Below are 20092 nucleotides of genomic sequence, written 5' to 3' on the forward strand. Positions count from 1 at the left end.
CATAGAGGTACTGTATATACTATATAGGTAGTGTATCTACTATAGGAGTATTGTATATACTATAGAGGTACTGTATATACTATAGGAGTATTGTATATACTATAGTGGTACTGTATTTACTATAGAGGTACTGTATCTAATATAGAGGTACTGTATATACTATAGAGGTACTGTATATACTATAGGAGTATTGTTTATACTATAGAGGTACTGTATATACTGTAGGAGTACTGTATATACTGTAGAGGTACTGTATATACTATAGGAGTATTGTATATACTATAGTGGTACTGTATTTACTATAGAGGTACTGTATATACTATAGAGGTACTGTATATACTGTAGATGTACTGTATATACTATAGGAGTATTGTATATACTATAGAGGTACTGTATATATTATAGGAGTATTGTATATACTATAGGAGTACTGTATATACGATAGAGGTACTGTATATACTGTAAGAGTACTGCATATACTATAGAGGTACTGTATCTACTATAGGAGTATTGTATATACTATAGGAGTACTGTATATACCATAGGGGTACTGTATATACTATAGGAGTACTGTATATACTATAGGAGTATTGTATATACTATAGGGGTACTGTATATACTTTAGAGGTACTGTATATACTATAGGAGTACTGTATATACTATAGAGGTACTGTATATACTATAGGAGTACTGTATATACTATAGCGGTACTGTATTTACTATAGAGGTACTGCATATACTATAGAGGTACGGTATATACTGTAGGAGTACTGTATATACTATACGGGTATTGTATATACTGTATGAGTACTGTATATACTATAGAGGTACTGTATTTACTATAGAGGTACGGTATATACTGTAGGAGTACTGTATATACTATAGGGGTACTGTATAGACCATAGAGGTACTGTATATACTGTATGAGTACTGTATCTACTATAGAGGTACTGTATATACTATATGAGTACTGTATATACTATAGGAGTACTGTATATACTATAGAGGTACTGTATATACTATATAGGTAGTGTATATACTATATAGGTAGTGTATCTACTATAGGAGTACTGTATATACTATAGAGGTACTGTGTATACTATAGAGGTACTGTATATACTATAGAGGTACTGTATATACTATAGGAGTACTGTATATACTATAGAGGTACTGTATATACTATATAGGTAGTGTATCTACTATAGAGGTACTGTATCTACTATAGAGGTACTGTATATACTATAGAGGTACTGTATCTACTATAGAGGTACTGTATCTACTATAGGGGTACTGTATATACTATATAGGTAGTGTATCTACTATAGAGGTACTGTATCTACTATAGAGGTACTGTATCTACTATAGAGGTACTGTATATACTATAGGGGTACTGTATATACTATAGAGGTACTGTATATACTATATAGGTACTGTATATACTATAGAGGTACTGTATATACTATAGGAGTATTGTATATACTATAGAAGTACTGTATATACTATAGGAGTACTGTATATACTATAGAGGTACTGTATATACTATAGGAGTATTGTATATACTATAGGAGTACTGTATCTACTATAGAGGTACGGTATATACTATAGAGGTACTGTATATACTATATAGGTACTGTATATACTATAGAGGTACTGTATATACTATAGGAGTACTGTATCTACTATAGAGGTCCTGTATATACTATAGGAGTACTGTATATACTATAGAGGTACTGTATCTACTATATAGGTACTGTATATACTATAGGAGTACTGTATATACTGTAGAGGTACTGTATATACTATAGAGGTACTGTATATACTATAGGAGTACTGTATATACTATAGAAGTACTGTATATACTATATAGGTACTGTATATACTATAGGAGTACTGTATATACTGTAGAGGTACTGTATATACTAAAGGAGTACTGTATATACTATAGAGGTACTGTATATACTATAGGAGTATTGTATATACTATAGGAGTACTGTATCTACTATAGAGGTACTGTATATACTATAGAGGTACTGTATATACTATATAGGTACTGTATATACTATAGAGGTACTGTATATACTATAGGAGTACTGTATCTACTATAGAGGTACTGTATATACTATAGGAGTACTGTATATACTATAGAGGTACTGTATCTACTATATAGGTACTGTATATACTATAGGAGTACTGTATATACTGTAGAGGTACTGTATATACTATAGAGGTACTGTATATACTATAGGAGTACTGTATATACTATAGAAGTACTGTATATACTATATAGGTACTGTATATACTATAGAGGTACTGTATATACTATAGCTGTACTGTATATACTATGGGAGTACTGTATATACTATAGAAGTACTGTATATACTATATAGGTACTGTATATACTATAGGAGTACTGTATATACTGTAGAGGTAGTGTATATACTATAGAGGTAGTGTATATACTATAGAGGTACTGTATCTACTATAGCTGTACTGTATATACTATAGGAGTACTGTATATACTATAGGAGTACTGTATATACCATAGAGGTACAGTATATACTATAGGAGTATTGTATATACTATAGGAGTACTGTATCTACCATAGAGGTACTGTATCTACTATAGAGGTACTGTATCTACTATAGAGGTACTGTATATACTATAGGAGTACTGTATATACTATAGAGGTACTGTATATACTATAGGAGTATTGTATATACTATAGAGGTACTGTATATACTATAGGAGTATTGTATATACTATAGGAGTACTGTATATACTATAGAGGTACTGTATATACTATAGGAGTATTGTATATACTATAGGAGTACTGTATATACTATAGAGGTACTGTATATACTATAGGAGTATTGTATATACTATAGGAGTACTGTATATACTATAGAGGTACTGTATATACTATAGGAGCACTGTATATACTATAGAGGTACTGTATATACTATAGGAGTATTGTATATACTATAGAGGTACTGTATCTACTATAGGAGTACTGTATCTACTATAGAGGTACTGTATCTACTATAGGAGTATTGTATATACTATAGGAGTACTTTATATACTATAGAGGTACTGTATATACTATAGGAGTATTGTATATACTATAGGAGTGCTTTATATACTATAGGGGTACTGTATATACTATAGAGGTAGTGTATATACTATAGAGGTACTGTATATACTATAGGAGTGCTTTATATACTATAGGGGTACTGTATATACTATAGAGGTACTGTATCTACTATAGAGGTACTGTATCTACTATAGGAGTATTGTATATACTGTAGGAGTACTTTATATACTATAGAGGTACTGTATATACTATAGGAGTATTGTATATACTATAGGAGTATTGTATATACTATAAGAGTACTGTATATACTATACGAGTATTGTATATACTATAGGAGTATTGTATATACTATAGGAGTACTGTATATACTATAGAGGTACTGTATATACTATAGGAGTATTGTATATACTATAGGAGTATTGTATATACTATAGGAGTACTGTATATACTATAGGAGTACTGTATCTACTATAGAGGTACTGTATATACTATAGGAGTATTGTATATACTATAGGAGCACTGTATATACTATAGAGGTACTGTATATACTATAGGAGTATTGTATATACTATAGAGGTACTGTATCTACTATAGGAGTATTGTATATACTATAGAGGTACTGTATCTACTATAGAGGTACTGTATATACTATAGGAGTACTGTATATACTATAGGAGTACTGTATCTACTATAGAGGTACTGTATCTACTATAGGAGTATTGTATATACTGTAGGAGTACTTTATATACTATAGAGGTACTGTATATACTATAGGAGTATTGTATATACTATAGGAGTGCTTTATATACTATAGGGGTACTGTATATACTATAGAGGTAGTGTATATACTATAGAGGTACTGTATATACTATAGGAGTGCTTTATATACTATAGGGGTACTGTATATACTATAGAGGTACTGTATCTACTATAGAGGTACTGTATCTACTATAGGAGTATTGTATATACTGTAGGAGTACTTTATATACTATAGAGGTACTGTATATACTATAGGAGTATTGTATATACTATAGGAGTATTGTATATACTATAAGAGTACTGTATATACTATAGGAGTATTGTATATACTATAGGAGTATTGTATATACTATAGGAGTACTGTATATACTATAGAGGTACTGTATATACTATAGGAGTATTGTATATACTATAGGAGTATTGTATATACTATAGGAGTACTGTATATACTATAGGAGTACTGTATCTACTATAGAGGTACTGTATATACTATAGGAGTATTGTATATACTATAGGAGCACTGTATATACTATAGAGGTACTGTATATACTATAGGAGTATTGTATATACTATAGAGGTACTGTATCTACTATGGGAGTATTGTATATACTATAGAGGTACTGTATATACTATAGCTGTACTGTATATACTATGGGAGTACTGTATATACTATAGGAGTACTGTATCTACTATAGAGGTACTGTATATACTATAGGAGTATTGTATATACTATAGGAGCACTGTATATACTATAGAGGTACTGTATATACTATAGGAGTATTGTATATACTATAGAGGTACTGTATCTACTATAGGAGTATTGTATATACTATAGAGGTACTGTATATACTATAGGAGTACTGTATATACTATAGGAGTACTGTATCTACTATAGAGGTACTGTATATACTATAGGAGTATTGTATATACTATAGGAGCACTGTATATACTATAGAGGTACTGTATATACTATAGGAGTATTGTATATACTATAGAGGTACTGTATCTACTATAGGAGTATTGTATATACTATAGAGGTACTGTATATACTATAGGAGTATTGTATATACTATAGAGGTACTGTATCTACTATAGGAGTATTGTATATACTATAGAGGTACTGTATATACTATAGGAGTATTGTATATACTATAGGAGTATTGTATATACTATAGGAGCACTGTATCTACTATAGAGGTACTGTATATACTATTGGAGTACTGTATATACTATAGCGGTACTGTATATACTATAGAGGTACTGTATATACTATAGGAGTATTGTATATACTATAGAGGTACTGTATATACTATAGGAGTACTGTATATACTATAGGAGGTACTGTATATACTATAGGAGTATTGTATATACTATATGAGCACTGTTTTAAACACTATTCTTTCGATCTATATGTCATTGTCTCTTTAAACAGACGCGTTTGGAAATTACACGGAAGCACTTGGATATGTGGAGTGTATCACCGAGTCAGACCTGGCACAAGACCTACCTGCGATCATTACTTTGTAAGTTACAAAAATTATTTTTAAAGATAAAATGTTCATTTCATGTTATATTATCATATGTGGATATTTGCTGACGGGTTATGATGATGTGATGTTCTTTATAAGTACATGCACTTTCGACGAATTGTTCAGTTAGTTGATGTCGTGGTCGTCAGCTGAGCATGCGCAGAGGTTCATTTCATGCGCTCGTAATTCGATTGTCACATGTTGAGCAACATTGGATGACATCTAGACTTGTTGTTCTTTATCTTATTTACTTATAAAATATACACTTCTTTACAATATATGCACAGAGAGTGACACATATTACATGTTGATATATTGATCCAATGTACCTCCCCAGCCTACTGGACCGACCGAACCCGTCGCCTGTGGGTCTAAGTTCCTAACTCCCTTGTGTCAGTGTGTGCTCTCTTTTATACAAAATCATCCATACAGTTATGTAACTGACCACGAACAAGTTCCCTAAGCTTAACACAGAATATCTCACAAAATGATATGAGATAGATATATTTGCAATCGTTATGCTATGATAACATTACCGTTACTGTTAACCCCTGATCATTTGTACTTAGATATATATACGCATAACCTTGTCTACTAACCTTATGAAAATTTGTCTTAGAATATGTTTGATAAAAATCCTATAATTTTGGATACATTTTATGATAATTGATTATATTTCATGTATATATATTTACATTCTGTGTTGCATTTGCCTATATATCGTTAGTAAACCAAATTGTATTCATGAGACTGTATACTACAATTTACAGTGATTCGGTCAGAGTAGGAATACAGCCCCAGGTGTTGCTGGTCAAAACAATGGCCGCCAGTTACTTTCGGCCTGGAGAGATTTCGAATGCTAACATCTATCTTCGTAAACCACCACAATAAAAGCAACGCAAGTTATGAGAGTAAAATTTAATAATAGAAAAAATGAAGTCGACCGACTCGACACAAAATTATTATAAGCTCTATTCCTGAAGTAGGAAGTAATAAAATTGTCACTGTCGTCACACAGGGGCTCGTTGTCGAATTGTCAGAAATGCTAGACACGACAACATTTAAAGTCCAGCATTTTTTTTTTTAATCTTGCGAAAAATCGGCAGTATCGACATGGTTTCTGGTTGTGTATGCATACTGAATTATAGTTATGTGGTTATTCACTGATGTCAAAGGCCTAGGCTACCTTACTCCAAAATCGAGCCCCTGTGAAGTTGAACATCGTCTGCTAAGTTAGCGACACTGATGTGACCGGTATGAATGTAAATATACTAACGGGCGACATTCTATTGATCTGTCACCCAAATTGTATTCATATCGACTGTATACTACCATTTGGTAACAGTTCAATGCTTAAATATATTACATGCTTCATTGGGACGGACGCACATACTTATTACGATAGACACTGATAACAGTGTTAGGGTATACATATTCTGAATTACCAATATTATGTTAATCAAGATTAGGGGATGAGATTCTAGGTTAACAACTTAGCAGACCCTGTGAATGCATAGGGAATCACTGTACATGTTACGTATACGTCTAGTATAGCTATGGATGGATCAGGAACTCGGAACTCCGGGAATGAGACAAAGTCCGGGCCCGTGAAATGAACATTTGCGCATGCTCAGCTGACGACCACGACATATATGACATTTCCCATAAATGTCTGGCGTCTTGATCTGAGGTTCTTCTTTAAACACTTTGTTTGTACACTTCTGTTTTTTTAAAAAGAAAGTTGTTTTGTACTAGTCGACGGTTGACGCGGTGTCTATAAATACCAAGCGCCCTAAACAAACTTCTTATATTAGAGTCCACTATACTAGATGTGTTTAAAAGATGTAACTTACCTTTATGCTCACAGCAATCAAGTATGTTCAACTGTTTAAACAAATTCTCTGATACAGTAGTAAGTTTTAGCTATAAGGATTACGGGGTACATCTGAACAAAGTTTATGGCTTTTCATGTTATCAGGGTCCGTATAAACAAATCAAATCTACTTTGAAACTCGCATACATTTTTTTTTTTTCTTATTTTATTTTTCAAGTTTTTTTCAGCATAGTAAAAACAAAAATATAACACATACACTTACACTCGCACATAAGACCATAATCACATCACATATATGATATCATTATTATCATCGATATCATCATCATAGTTCATTATATCATCCTTTTCATGCTACACATTCGATTCCCTTACACACATTAATTCTTAAATATTTAACATACAATGTAGTGACCACACCTATACCTACAGTGTACATCATCACGATCATCATCATGATAATCATCATCATCATCATCATCATCATCATCATCATCCACTCAATATATCACAATCAACATATATATACCATACAATAAGTTACATGCAATAATTATCTCACATAGTGATAATCATCATCATCATCATCATCACTCGATATATCACCATTTTCATTTCATGCTATACAATATTCAGTTACATACACTAACTATCTCAGAAATAGTGACCAAAAACACTATCATCATCACACATACATCATCATCTTCATCATCATCATCATGCAACATAATCATATATATTTGTTATGATATCATCAGCATCATCAACATCAACACAGAGAGAGAGAGAGAGAGAGAGAGAGAGAGAGAGAGAGAGAGTGAAGATAGACCGGGCTAGAAATGAGACTTAACAAACAAATATGTCAAATAAAACCGTAAAAAATAGTTGTCATAGATATTTATCTTACATAGCTATATCAATTGAATCTAGGGTCTCCATGGAAAGTAAGTAGAGAAACATAAAAAAAAAAAAAATAAATAAATAAAAAGAAGAATAGGATAATACACTGGACACCATATATCAATTCAGAAAAAACTGTCCGACAGTTCTAATAATTTTCCCTACTTTCTCCATTCTTTGTCAAAGTTCTGCTGTACCTGGTCACCTTGGCTATTAGCAATATATTTTTGAATGATATAGAAATATTTAATAGAATTAATCAGAGCATGTTGACTTAATGTTTTATGTAGACACCTTGTCTTGTATATATAAAACTTAATCATAATCAAAATTTCATTATCCAGTCTATTTGTTGTAATATTCATATTTTTTACAAAAACACCAAAAAGGAAACTTTTTTTGTTAAATTGGAAAGGAATAAAGAGAGCATCAAGTAGTGTTTCTACACTTTGCAAAAAACATTGTGTTTCTCGACATTCTCATAAAATATGAATAATTGTTTCTCGCTCTAAATTACATACGAGTAGATTACATATTGGACTATTCACCAGGCCTATTTTAAACATGAGAGCATTTGTTGTTAGTATATGTTGAACTATTCTGTATTGAAACCATTGTAGTTTTGTGTTTTTGTAACCCTAAAAGGAGTTCCATAAATGTCTGACCAATTCAATTCACCATCTTCAAAAACTTCCTCCCATTTTCTCCTACCTCTAGAAATAAAATACTATTTTTAATCATCAGATTATATAGATCCTTAGTCCCTTTCACACTTTTCAGGAGTAGTAATATATTATTAGGAATGATTGGGTAGACTATTAACTGTTTTTCAAAGTTCATCTTTGCTAAGTATGTTCTGACAGCAGCAATCACACCCTGATATTGTAGAAAGTTAGTGTTTATTTGGTAGATCTCAGTAAATTCTTGAAATGAATAGAAAGTGCTAGTACTGTGATTTTTTACCAGATCATTAACTATTGTTACTCCTCTAATGTACCAAACTTTGTAAAAAAATCGTTTTTTTCCCAATAACTAAATTTCTATTATACCATAATGGCATGGTCAGTATGAGGCTTTCCTGTTTTTCCCTTACCATATCCGAATTATTGAACCGTATCCATGCTTTAAACACATCCTTCCAAAACTTGTTTTTACATTTATTCTGACATTCCTGAATATAACCACTGCCACAATTAGATAGCTTATGTAAGTCTGAGTGTGTCTTAAAAATAGCTTGCCACTTGCATGTTTTCTTATATAACCTTCTCACCCAACCTAATTTCATTGAGTATATAAATAATCTTACATTAACCATTTTAAGACCCCCTTCATAGTAATTCTGGGTTGCGACATCTCTCTTTATTTTGTCAGCCCTACTGTTCCATAAAAATGCGAAAAGAATTGAGTTAAGCTCCTGCAGAATTAATTCATCAGGGTTTGGCAAGGAAATAAACAGATGATTAAACTGTGATAATAAAAGAGATTTTATCAAAGTTATTCTCCCAAGAGGTGTAAGTGATCTTCTAGTCCATGAAACTCGCATAGATTAAATCTACAAAAAGCATTACGTTTTTAAGCTGTCACTGGTAAGCTTTTAATGCCCATTGTGCCTGATGTTTAAATTTGATGAAAACAATTACATGAATTATTTTGTTATAGCAAAAAGTATCCAATGACATTGACCGAATACAATTGAATATCAAATATGCTTTGTTAACTTTGTTAACTTAATGAATGAATTCGTGTAATGTTCCATATATCATTTTTCTGTTTGTTTCTAATTTTAGAATCGTTATAGGTTTTATTGTACTTCTGATGATATCCGGCTCTCTGTATGTTGCGATGGAAACACGCGGTTTTATCAGTAATAATCACGAGACTGTCAACCGAGAAGTTGATATTGCTAGCAAGGACGAATACACCAAAGATAACGACGCAGATTTAAAACGTAATGAGAACGACGACAATAACTGCAAAAGAAATGGAACTAATCTGTCTGAACATTATGTACAATACTCTGAATGTAATAAACCAGTACTCAATATCCCACCTAACAACGACGAGGTGCAACCTAACGCTGCTGCAAACGGCAATGACAGCACAACACATGCCATGCCAAATGCCAACGTACAACACAAGAGGAAAAAGGAAGGTAGTATGCTTTTAAAAATATGCTGCACATGTACTAGACTGTAGTAACGGCCCTAGTTTTTTTCTTCTGTTTTCTGATGTGCTCACCCTTTGAAAATACAACGAAGGGAAAGATCTATTTCAGTTCTTCAATTTTGATTGGCTGATATGTATATATGCCATGGATATATTCCTGTTCAAGGCGACGCCCAGATTATATCAGATATCTTTTTCTTACAACCACGCTTACCTACTATGCAGTTAAGAATGAATCTGTTAATAATCTTTATCATTGATTGTGGGTCCATGGAACACAATGCTACATATCATTGGTCGAACATTTAAGCAAACGTTCAATGATTCAGTTTCTAGCGTTGAATACACAATAAACAGGGGTCAACATATTGTTCTACAATAACACAAGGGTCAACATATTGTTCTACAATAAACAGAGGTCAAAATATAGTTCTACGATAAACAGGGGTCAACACAATTCTACAATAAATAAGGGTCAAAATATAGTTCTATAATAAACAGGGGTCAATATATAGTTCTACGATAAACAGGGGTCAACACATTTCTACAATAAATAAGGGACAACGCATTGTTCTTCAATAAACAGAGGTCAACATATTGTTCTACAATAACAAGAGTTCAAAATATAGTTCTGCAATCGGAAGATCAGCAATATTGTATGATTAGGAATAAGATATTTGCAATGATAGCTGTTATATACAAAAACCCGTTCATAGAAGTAGATAACTAAACAATGATACAATCGCATAAGATGATTCTTTATCATTTGCATATTGTATACTAATATTATATTTTAATATACAGGTGTGCTAATCTCAATAATTAAGGCATTCTCCGTGCAAATCAACATTCCGAAGATACTGAGTACAAATACTGCATCAGGAACTGTTAGATGTCTCCACGGAATACGCTTCGTCACAATTACCTGGGTTATACTTATTCATTCCTATGCGTTCGGCATAATTCACAACCACTCGCAGGTCTGGTATCTTGGTAAGTTACTCTGCAAATAAAACACGGGGGTACATCCTTATGAATAATAATCTGACAAATCTATTGATACATACCAACATATTCTTATGTAAATCACCTTGTCATAAAGAATTAATCGATAATATTTCATTTTTTGATATGATACACGACACGAGTGTAAAATCAGGGGCCGCGGTGGCCGAATGGTTAAGGTGTCCCAGCTTTCCTCCACCTCCAAACCTGGCACGTCCTTAAATGACCCTGGCTGTTAATAGGACGTTACACAAAAAAGCAAAAACAAAGTAAAATCAAAGAAACTAATATTCATGAGTTGTGACGTCAAACATTATTTATGGAACCATAGCTGTGTCATTAAGTCCCCAAACTCCGGCTCCTCTTCTTGAAGCTATTTTCTATAACAAGTACCAGTTACAAAGGTCTTAACAATATCTATGATATAGCCGCACAACATGTTAGAAATGCTATTTCAAATTTAAACGATGATACGAAACACCTATTTAAAATATAAATTAAATTGAGGCAGAAACCAACCGAAAAGCAGTTATAATTAAATCGTTACTTTCTTTGCCATTGATTAATTGATTTATTCCATCATGTAACGTTCAGATGTAATTTCCAAAGTTCAAAATATATAAATATATATCTGAAGGATGTCGGCTTTAATACTGATGTGATGAATACCTGTTCGGGTTTCTAATGGCTTGAAAGAATAAACAGTTTTCTGCAAATGTATTATTGTATGTGTGTTGTATGGATTCTTTCACGTCCTTGACCAATTGCGTGGCGTTAGTGGTACACTACTTTTACTTAAGCCCGAAATTTACCTTTTCCCTTCATATCGTGCTTTTCTTCTGGTGTGCAGTACAGCCACTTTAAAAGATATACACATCTATTTTTTTCCAATCAAAAATGAAAATGATTTAATATAAGGTTATTGCATGGAGTTTACAAATGATGATTCAACAATTGATACGAAAAAAGTATGAAATTTTCTTTAATATTACGCGAAAATGCGATTTTGGTATGTTTGAAATCGGTATGTAATAATGACATGGCGGAAGGCAATCGTTAATATGTCTTTAATGACGAGTATGACAGTGAAAAAACAACAATGTAGAGTGTTTTCTAATTCATTTGAAAACTGGACATATCTTTTCCAAAATTAATATCGTTGATCGTGAAAGATAGACCGACTCAAAAAGAGTCGGTAAAGTCACCTTTCTGTGTTCACATGTAAATGTCTCTAAAGATTAATTCATTATGAGTATACTTCTTTTATTTGTAAGTTCTTTTGCTATTTATTAGAATAGTTTCTTATTTGTAAGTTCTTTTGCCTATACATGTATTTTCATTTTTACATGATTAAGAAATCGATTCAAATCAATCAATCAAGTTTGAATTTGAGTTACCTTTTACGTTTTCAAATTACTGTAACGCTTTTCCTTATATTGTCGCTATTCGATTTGTGTTTTAGCTAACCCTCTAGTCATTTTGACACTGCAGCAAAGATTTTCTTTCCATGGAGTTATGGCCGCCAACTCTGCCGTAGACACCTTCTTTATGATGAGGTAAGACGACAAGATAGAAAATGTTTTGAGTTGTATTACACAACGTTATATCACTGTTTTAAAGACGATATACCCTAGCGCTATATGTGTGGTGAGAGAATCTGTTTTGGGAGACTGCGGTGTGTTCGTGCTTTGCTCCTTTAAATAGGTTATTCGTAAGTTGTTTGGACTCAATTTATTCCAGATGTAATTTGGAATCTATGCTTTTCTTTTCAAACTATTTCTTATTTCGTATGTCTCACTTGCCCCAAATTTGATCCCATGATTATAAAGAAAAAACGAACAAGCTCGCCCATTATAATCATGGTTAGCATGTTTGATTAATGCACTGGTACAAATGAGGAATAATTGTATTGATATGCTGTTACGATGGATAAATATTTTAAGATGTCCCTAGTACATGTAATACAATAGCCCCTAATATGTCTGGCAAACCATGCCTGTATCCATTTCAATTCATACTATGCCAGCTACTTTCTTGGAATTTGATGATGTTGTTGACTTGATTTAAATATTCCTTAATCTACCAATCAATGTTTGTCACATACAGCGGGATGCTGCTCTCGTATACTCAACTGAAGAACATGCAGAAGCTGAAAGCAAAACTGACTGGGTCGAATGTAGCCCAATATGTCTTCCACTATTTCTTCCACAGGATATGGAGGTAGGTCAGCTGAGCTGAAGACACATACTTCCATTTTAAATGATTGTAAAGTAAGTATTGTTGGGAAAGTCGTTTTCTGGGCCAGATTAAATCGAGATTCCTTTTAAATTTTAAAATTTACAGCGTCGATATTTTGTCTTTCATTGTTTCATGTTTTTGTTGTATTTGTTACTGTTAGTATGATTCACCGTATGTCTCTCATAGACAAAGAAAGTTTACTTCTGGTCGCGAAATGATTCCAATTTGTCGATAAATGGATCTACATGTAACTAGATGACCGACTGAAATCTGGATCATTGGCTGCCTGCTGGGGTTGATATATAAATCACTGTCACATATTATATCAAATATGAGACCTCAGTGTTACCTCGTTGACTACGCATCCTCCATGTTTATTGTAACCTCTCTTGCTATTTGTATAATACGCGGTTAGTACCAAGTACATGCATTGAGATATTGCAGGCACATTTTTTACCCTCTCTTGCATGGTCTCAACAGCCATGTTTCTGGGCACCATGGCCAAAACGTGGATGGACGTGAGAAAATGAGGCAACGGTATTGGCAAACGTGACAGGCCGTTATTTTCGTCAACGGAATGCCTATGGCAGTTACGTTGCAGCCGAGAAACCTTGCCGATCACGTGTGCATTCCAGGTATCTTGTGGTTCATTCCAAGGTTGTCAGGTTCTGTTACGTTTAGTCCTCGCTTGTCAATATTGCTCCGTGGTCGTTTTATAGTTACGCGCTTTACCTCGTTTTTGTAACGGTTGTCAAGCCGATCCAGTGGGCGTGGTATCCGTTCCGTTCCGTTAAATCCCGGGTTGTGACGGCGGTTGTGTTCTACGCTCGCACGGTATGATTTGGAATTATAAAAGCCGATCAAAGCAGGCAAACTCAAAAACCTATCGAAAATATTGCCTTGCCGAGGTCGCGGGATAAATCTATTGCTGTTGCTGTTGCTTTGGATGTCTTATTTTTATGTTGCTCGAAAGCTCTCTGGCGTCCACGTTCTATCCACAGAAAACGTCACACTGCCTCAAGCGTGTGAGAGCATTCGTGTAGTGAATGCAGGTGATTTGAGAAGCTGTCGTATGCCCATACTCCTTGTTATAGCGCAAATCGCATATCGACTTTATACATGTAGTGCTTACTCACTAAAATCTACTGTTAAAGGCCGCGAGGCGCACACAGGTCACCAATGTGATCGCGGTATTTCCGCATCACCATAGTCATGTTACCCACACAAGATTCAATGCATAATCTTCATGTTTATTGTCTTTAGTATGAATATGTATTTTATAGGTTGACACCGCTGTATGTGATGGTATTGGTCATACATGCAACATTGACAGAACACATCTCAAGTGGACCCTTTCTGCCAAGTGTTTTTCAATTTAGGAATTCTTGCAAAAAAAACTGGTGGACTAATATGTTATACATCAACAACATCGTCCATCAAGAAGAACAGGTATATCTATTGGTGATTCAGCAAATAATAAAATATATAGAGGATATCTAACAGTGTCTTCAGTAATACCAAATATATTTCACGAGTGGGGCTAGTGAAAAATATCAAAATATTAGCCACACGAGTGAAACATATTTGGTATTACTGAAGACACTGTTAGATATTCTGTTTATTACATTTTTTATCAACGAAAACCCTACCCCGTATGCTAACTAGGACTACAGCGATAATTTGTAAACAAAAAAAGTAGTTTCCCCTGTCCAGGTGCTGACATATATGTCGGGCTTTCTGATTGGTCAATTATTTTGGTATTTTCTAATCTTTAATTTGATTGGTCAAATCAGCAAAAGTGATATTTAGTGAAAAATATGATATTCTTCACTAGTGAAAAATATAACTTTTATAGAATGAATAATTTTTGATATTTCACTGGTAAAAATGTAATAAAAATCAATGTCTCATCTTAGTTAATAGTATTTGTTTTTCAACGAAAATCCTCTTCACGTATTCTGCACGTTACAAATTTCCATCTCTTACTATATTTATTAGTATAATCATGGAAACAGGACTAGTATTATGATAACGATCAGGGGGATCTTGGCACCAGTATTTAAAGAACAGAAGCAGTTTCTGACGAAAAGCATTAACACATTTTCAACTGATAAAATCCAAAACATCTGGATTTTGACCCTTGCTTAGTTTTGAATCAGTCTCATAATTCAATCATGCCCATGTATGGACAAACGGAAAGAAACATAGCAACCTTAAACTGTAAGAAAGGGAATTGACATTTCAAGTTTGAGAGATATGACAAATATTTCACAAGAAATAGCGATAACAAATTCAATTATGGGGAAATCCAATATCACTGCCTGTCCGTCATTTTATTTTCCCGATCTCTTTCAAAATGCTAAACGACTGAGGGTAACTAGTATAGCGGGTTGAGGTGATATCTTCGCATTGATTCGAGGAATAGCGGGTAGGAATAATTGTCAAAATCCTGTCACTGTTGGGCATTTTGTTTTCTGATGAAACTTGAATGGATAGAGTTAAACCGATATACAAAATCTGAGAAATATCGTTCTATTCTTTCTTATCAAATAGCCAAAACAAGCTTTAACTGTTCAAAACCAATATAGTCGTCTGTGGATCGTGATCAGACTCATAATTGAATTAGAACACATAGGGAGCAAGAAGAATATCCTTTCAGTACTTGTCAAAAATGGCGATAAAGAACCTTAACTGTCTAAGTACATGGTGGTTGTCTGTCGCCAATTTTGTTTGTCGGCTCAAAATGGAATGGGTAAAGCCAGAACGCGAGAAACCTACATGTGAAGATTGGTTGATGTATCCCTTTCGGCTATTTTGCTTTCCCAAGCCGACTCAAAATAAAATGAACAGAATTTCGGATCAAGGGAATCGTACCGATCACATTTGAAAATTATCGTTCCGTCACTTCTTATTACATAGTGATAGAAAGTGTCAGTATTTCAATGTTTGAGATGACCATCTGTCTGTCATTTTGTTTTTTTCGGTGAACCGGCTCAAATTTGAATGGACACACCTAGTTGCCAAGAGGTTCAAGCATTCAAGTTTGAGAAACATTCTTTAACAACGGAACACGGATGAAGGGCGATTTGACTAGTCCCCTTTCTGACGATGACATGTTATCTTGTTTTCATTTTTTAATGTATAATAATTAGATCGGCAATTACACATCTTTCATCAGTTTCCATACTTAAGGAAATGCGTTAACTTAAGTTTTGCCATGAGAAAGTATTTTATGATTGATTCATTGCATACTGTGGTTTCATATTTTTTGTATCAGTTTTAAAAATATGTTTTATATTTGCGCAATATCTGCTTATCCAAAGTGCCCTTTATTTTGAGACTTTTTACATGTTTTCTTATTCACAGTGTATGGGATGGTCTTGGTACCTTGCTAATGATATGCAGTTCTACATTGTGTCGTTAGTGATTCTATTCCTTATGATGTTGTAAGTATAGAATTAAACTGTATAACATTAATGAAAAATATGAACCTTGTGTCCAGTAACATAAAACGAATCTGATAAAAAAAATAGAATACTCCAGAACACATACAGAATACTGTATGTAGGAAATACGTAGAGCTATGTAAACTACAAGTGCTTTCATTTTCTGAAATATCGCGAAAAGCCTGCTTAGTTTTTCTTGGTTGTGTTCATATTCACATTTTCAGCCAATTTTGTTCCCAACTGACCTAGTTTTATTTAGATCTCCATGTGGGTTACGCTGAAAAAAGATTATATTCACATATCACTGTCAAATTACAAATACATTTTGAACTCAGCTCTCCAAAAAACAACATATCGATACGTATTCCTTTAAATCATTTTTGTGTTTGATGAACATATTCATATTTGTGGGTATGAAATTAATCTTACTCATATCATGCTGAATTGCTTTTGAATTCACCTCGTGACATTTTCATTTTAGGAAGGCAAGATAGTTTAGGTAAAATAATCTGTCTAATTTATTATAATTAATCTTTTTTGTTTTTATGATAAATACTCAAATATGATTGTTCGAAAATTTCTTTTCATTCTTCTATGAAAGAAATTCCGAGAATGGCGCAAAAAAATGTGACGTCATAATACGACAATTGACGTTGCGTATTGATTTGAGAAAAATAATCCCATTTAAAACCAGTAATTGTACATAAAACATGTTTTAAATTAGAAAATTATTTTCATAAATTAACTATAAGCGTTGACGTCAATTATTTTTTGTTTCATCGGGGTATGATACAAATTTTGTTTGAAAACTTCTGTAAGAATCCGCTAGGAGTAAACGGTTCATTGCATGCCACACGATCCCGATGATTTTCTTCCTTTAAAAGTATGAATGTGCTCATCACATTCTCATGAAAGAGTGAGAACGGACAGATATTAATATTTGTTCATTATTTTATCCACAGAAAAATGCAAATAGGGATCCTGGTTAGTGTAATGCTGCTTCTTGTAGGTATGGTTAATTCAGGCTTGAATCGATACGAAATACAAGGGACACAGTTAACGTAAGTATAACACAGTTTATTTTCAAAAATCTACAGCTAGTAGATAACAACACATACATTCTGTTAATACAGTTCTAATATGTAAATTCATAATATGATCAGACGGTATGTTTCACAAACATTTCATAAAAGTAAGTGTTGCCTTTACTAGGAATATTGAAATTTTTCACAACAATGTTTTACAAGCACAACAATGAGTTATGTACGTCGTTTGCCTATCTTATATTGCAATTAACCGGAATGCTGCACATGCGAGTATATCGGCAAAACCGATGTTAAGGAACGCGAGGACGGAACCCTTTCTTAACGGAAACAATAGATAATTAATGTATGTAATAGTGAAACTCGTTTGATCATAACAAAATCTAAGTTTGTTATAATCTGAAAAACGTAGAAAAAAGAGCTTCGAAAACAATATTCCACACGTGTCCTTGTTAACACTAGACTCGCAATCCTATATGTTGACTTCGGCTTAATACGCATTAAAAGTCAAAGTCTTTGTTCAGACACCATTTTAAGTCCTTAAAACGTTTCCGTATATAGTGACTTTATACATGTATGCTCTTGAAATGCAAATTAATTAAAGGCAACATTGTCAATATATGTAGTGCTATGGTAATGTTAAACACTAATGTATAATTAATAATCACGTGGTTATAAAATATAATTAAAAAAAACCACTTTGGTTTAGATGGTCCCTTTTTTCCCATGCATCAGATAATGATGAAATGTCTCATAGCATCATCGGAGTGTATTCTGTCTCTTTGATAGTGTACACAGCTACTAGTTAAGGGATACCAGTACAATATATGTTCATATCAAACCACATTAATGAAAACATATGTCTATGGCTATGAGTGTTAGTTACAGTATAGATACCGCAATTTTTATGTAAATCTGTTTTCAGTTTGGTATTATTTGACATTGCTTTAGGAATTTTGATTCTGATTCTAACTACTGGCGGGATATCTACATTGCTCCATGGTGTCGGGTTGGTGCATACATGGTAGGGATACTTTTCGGAGTTTTCCTGCAAAAACAACCAAGGAAACCATTCAATAAGGTAATAGCAGCTAATTTGTTTGAATTAATCCAAATAGAGCGTCAAATTACTACTCTCGCCTTCGGTAATTATTGATACCATGGTATAGTAAAGATCCAACTTACCTCTGTTAGGTTAGGTCCCAAATAAAGCATTGGTCTTTTGTACCTCACCATCTAAATATTTGTTTTTCTGTTGAATTGTTTGGAGTTATTGGTCGCCTCATATCATCAATATTTTAGGACCACGTATAATAAAATCGAGTTTTCTTCTTCTGTGGTTGATACTTTATTAAGTGTATAGTACATCATACATCTGTAAATACATTTGTAATAGTCATGCAGCCTTGTCCCGGGCGAAAGCCCGGGACAGAGAATAGATCTTACTCCTCTGACTCCCAAAGGTAGTCTGACGCCGTTAACAGGTATAAGGTGTTCCTTATATGTACACGAATAGGCCAGTTGTTTACAACTCCTGACCTTTAACTATTACATGGTCTTATACGAAATAGATGGCCAACGGATTGAAGGTTCATAGGAAGGTAAATAGATAACTACATAAGCAAATCAATCAATATACGTTTGCTAGGTAACACAAGGGTCACAGGGATCCAAAGGACCGGTAATTACATAAGTTAATCGATACGCTTTGGCCAGGTAAACACATGGGTTACACCCAAGGGTCAGGCAGATAATATATTCATCAATTTTACTTATTACATTACTATATCACACACGGTAATACGTCCTCGAAGGACCAAACACCTGTATGGTGCACTCTTATTAATTGTTGCTCCACTGTAGCAAACTGTCAGTTTGTAGACAGGTGTTTGGTTTGGTTTATTTTGTTCAACGTCCTATTAACATCTAAGGTCATTTAAGGACGACCCCCCCGACAGGTATGAATGTGGTGAATGCGTATGTGTGTTTTGGGAGGCTGCGGTATGTTCATGTTAAGTCTCCTTGTGAAAGGCCGGAACTTTTGCCGATTTAAAGTGCTATCTCACTGCCGAAGACACCCA

At 33.5% G+C, this 20092-nt stretch overlaps 1 protein-coding gene and 1 long non-coding RNA gene across 3 annotated transcripts in view; one reads left to right on the forward strand and one right to left on the reverse strand.

Moving 5' to 3' along the window:
* The window catches only part of LOC117345026 (O-acyltransferase like protein-like), a 31335-nt gene that overhangs the window by 8335 nt on the left and 2908 nt on the right, over positions 1 to 20092 (forward strand). For both annotated transcript variants that reach the window (XR_004536323.1, XM_033907952.1), the window contains exons 4-12: positions 5283 to 5373; positions 9901 to 10265; positions 11084 to 11272; positions 12747 to 12840; positions 13391 to 13504; positions 14806 to 14971; positions 16889 to 16968; positions 17931 to 18029; positions 18963 to 19092. Coding sequence is in view for 1 of the 2 variants with exons in the window: in XM_033907952.1 (XP_033763843.1) it covers positions 5283 to 5373; positions 9901 to 10265; positions 11084 to 11272; positions 12747 to 12840; positions 13391 to 13504; positions 14806 to 14971; positions 16889 to 16968; positions 17931 to 18029; positions 18963 to 19092 (1328 nt within the window). In the remaining variant the exon portion in view is untranslated. The remainder of the gene's footprint in view (positions 1 to 5282; positions 5374 to 9900; positions 10266 to 11083; positions 11273 to 12746; positions 12841 to 13390; positions 13505 to 14805; positions 14972 to 16888; positions 16969 to 17930; positions 18030 to 18962; positions 19093 to 20092) is intronic.
* LOC117345027 lies at positions 18201 to 19985 on the reverse strand. The gene is made up of 2 exons (XR_004536324.1): positions 19197 to 19985; positions 18201 to 19059 (listed from the first exon to the last, which is right to left on the reverse strand). It is a non-coding gene; the product is annotated as an uncharacterized LOC117345027 (long non-coding RNA).

Source organism: Pecten maximus, chromosome 16, assembly GCF_902652985.1.
Source record: "Pecten maximus chromosome 16, xPecMax1.1, whole genome shotgun sequence".
Taxonomy (NCBI): domain Eukaryota; kingdom Metazoa; phylum Mollusca; class Bivalvia; order Pectinida; family Pectinidae; genus Pecten; species Pecten maximus.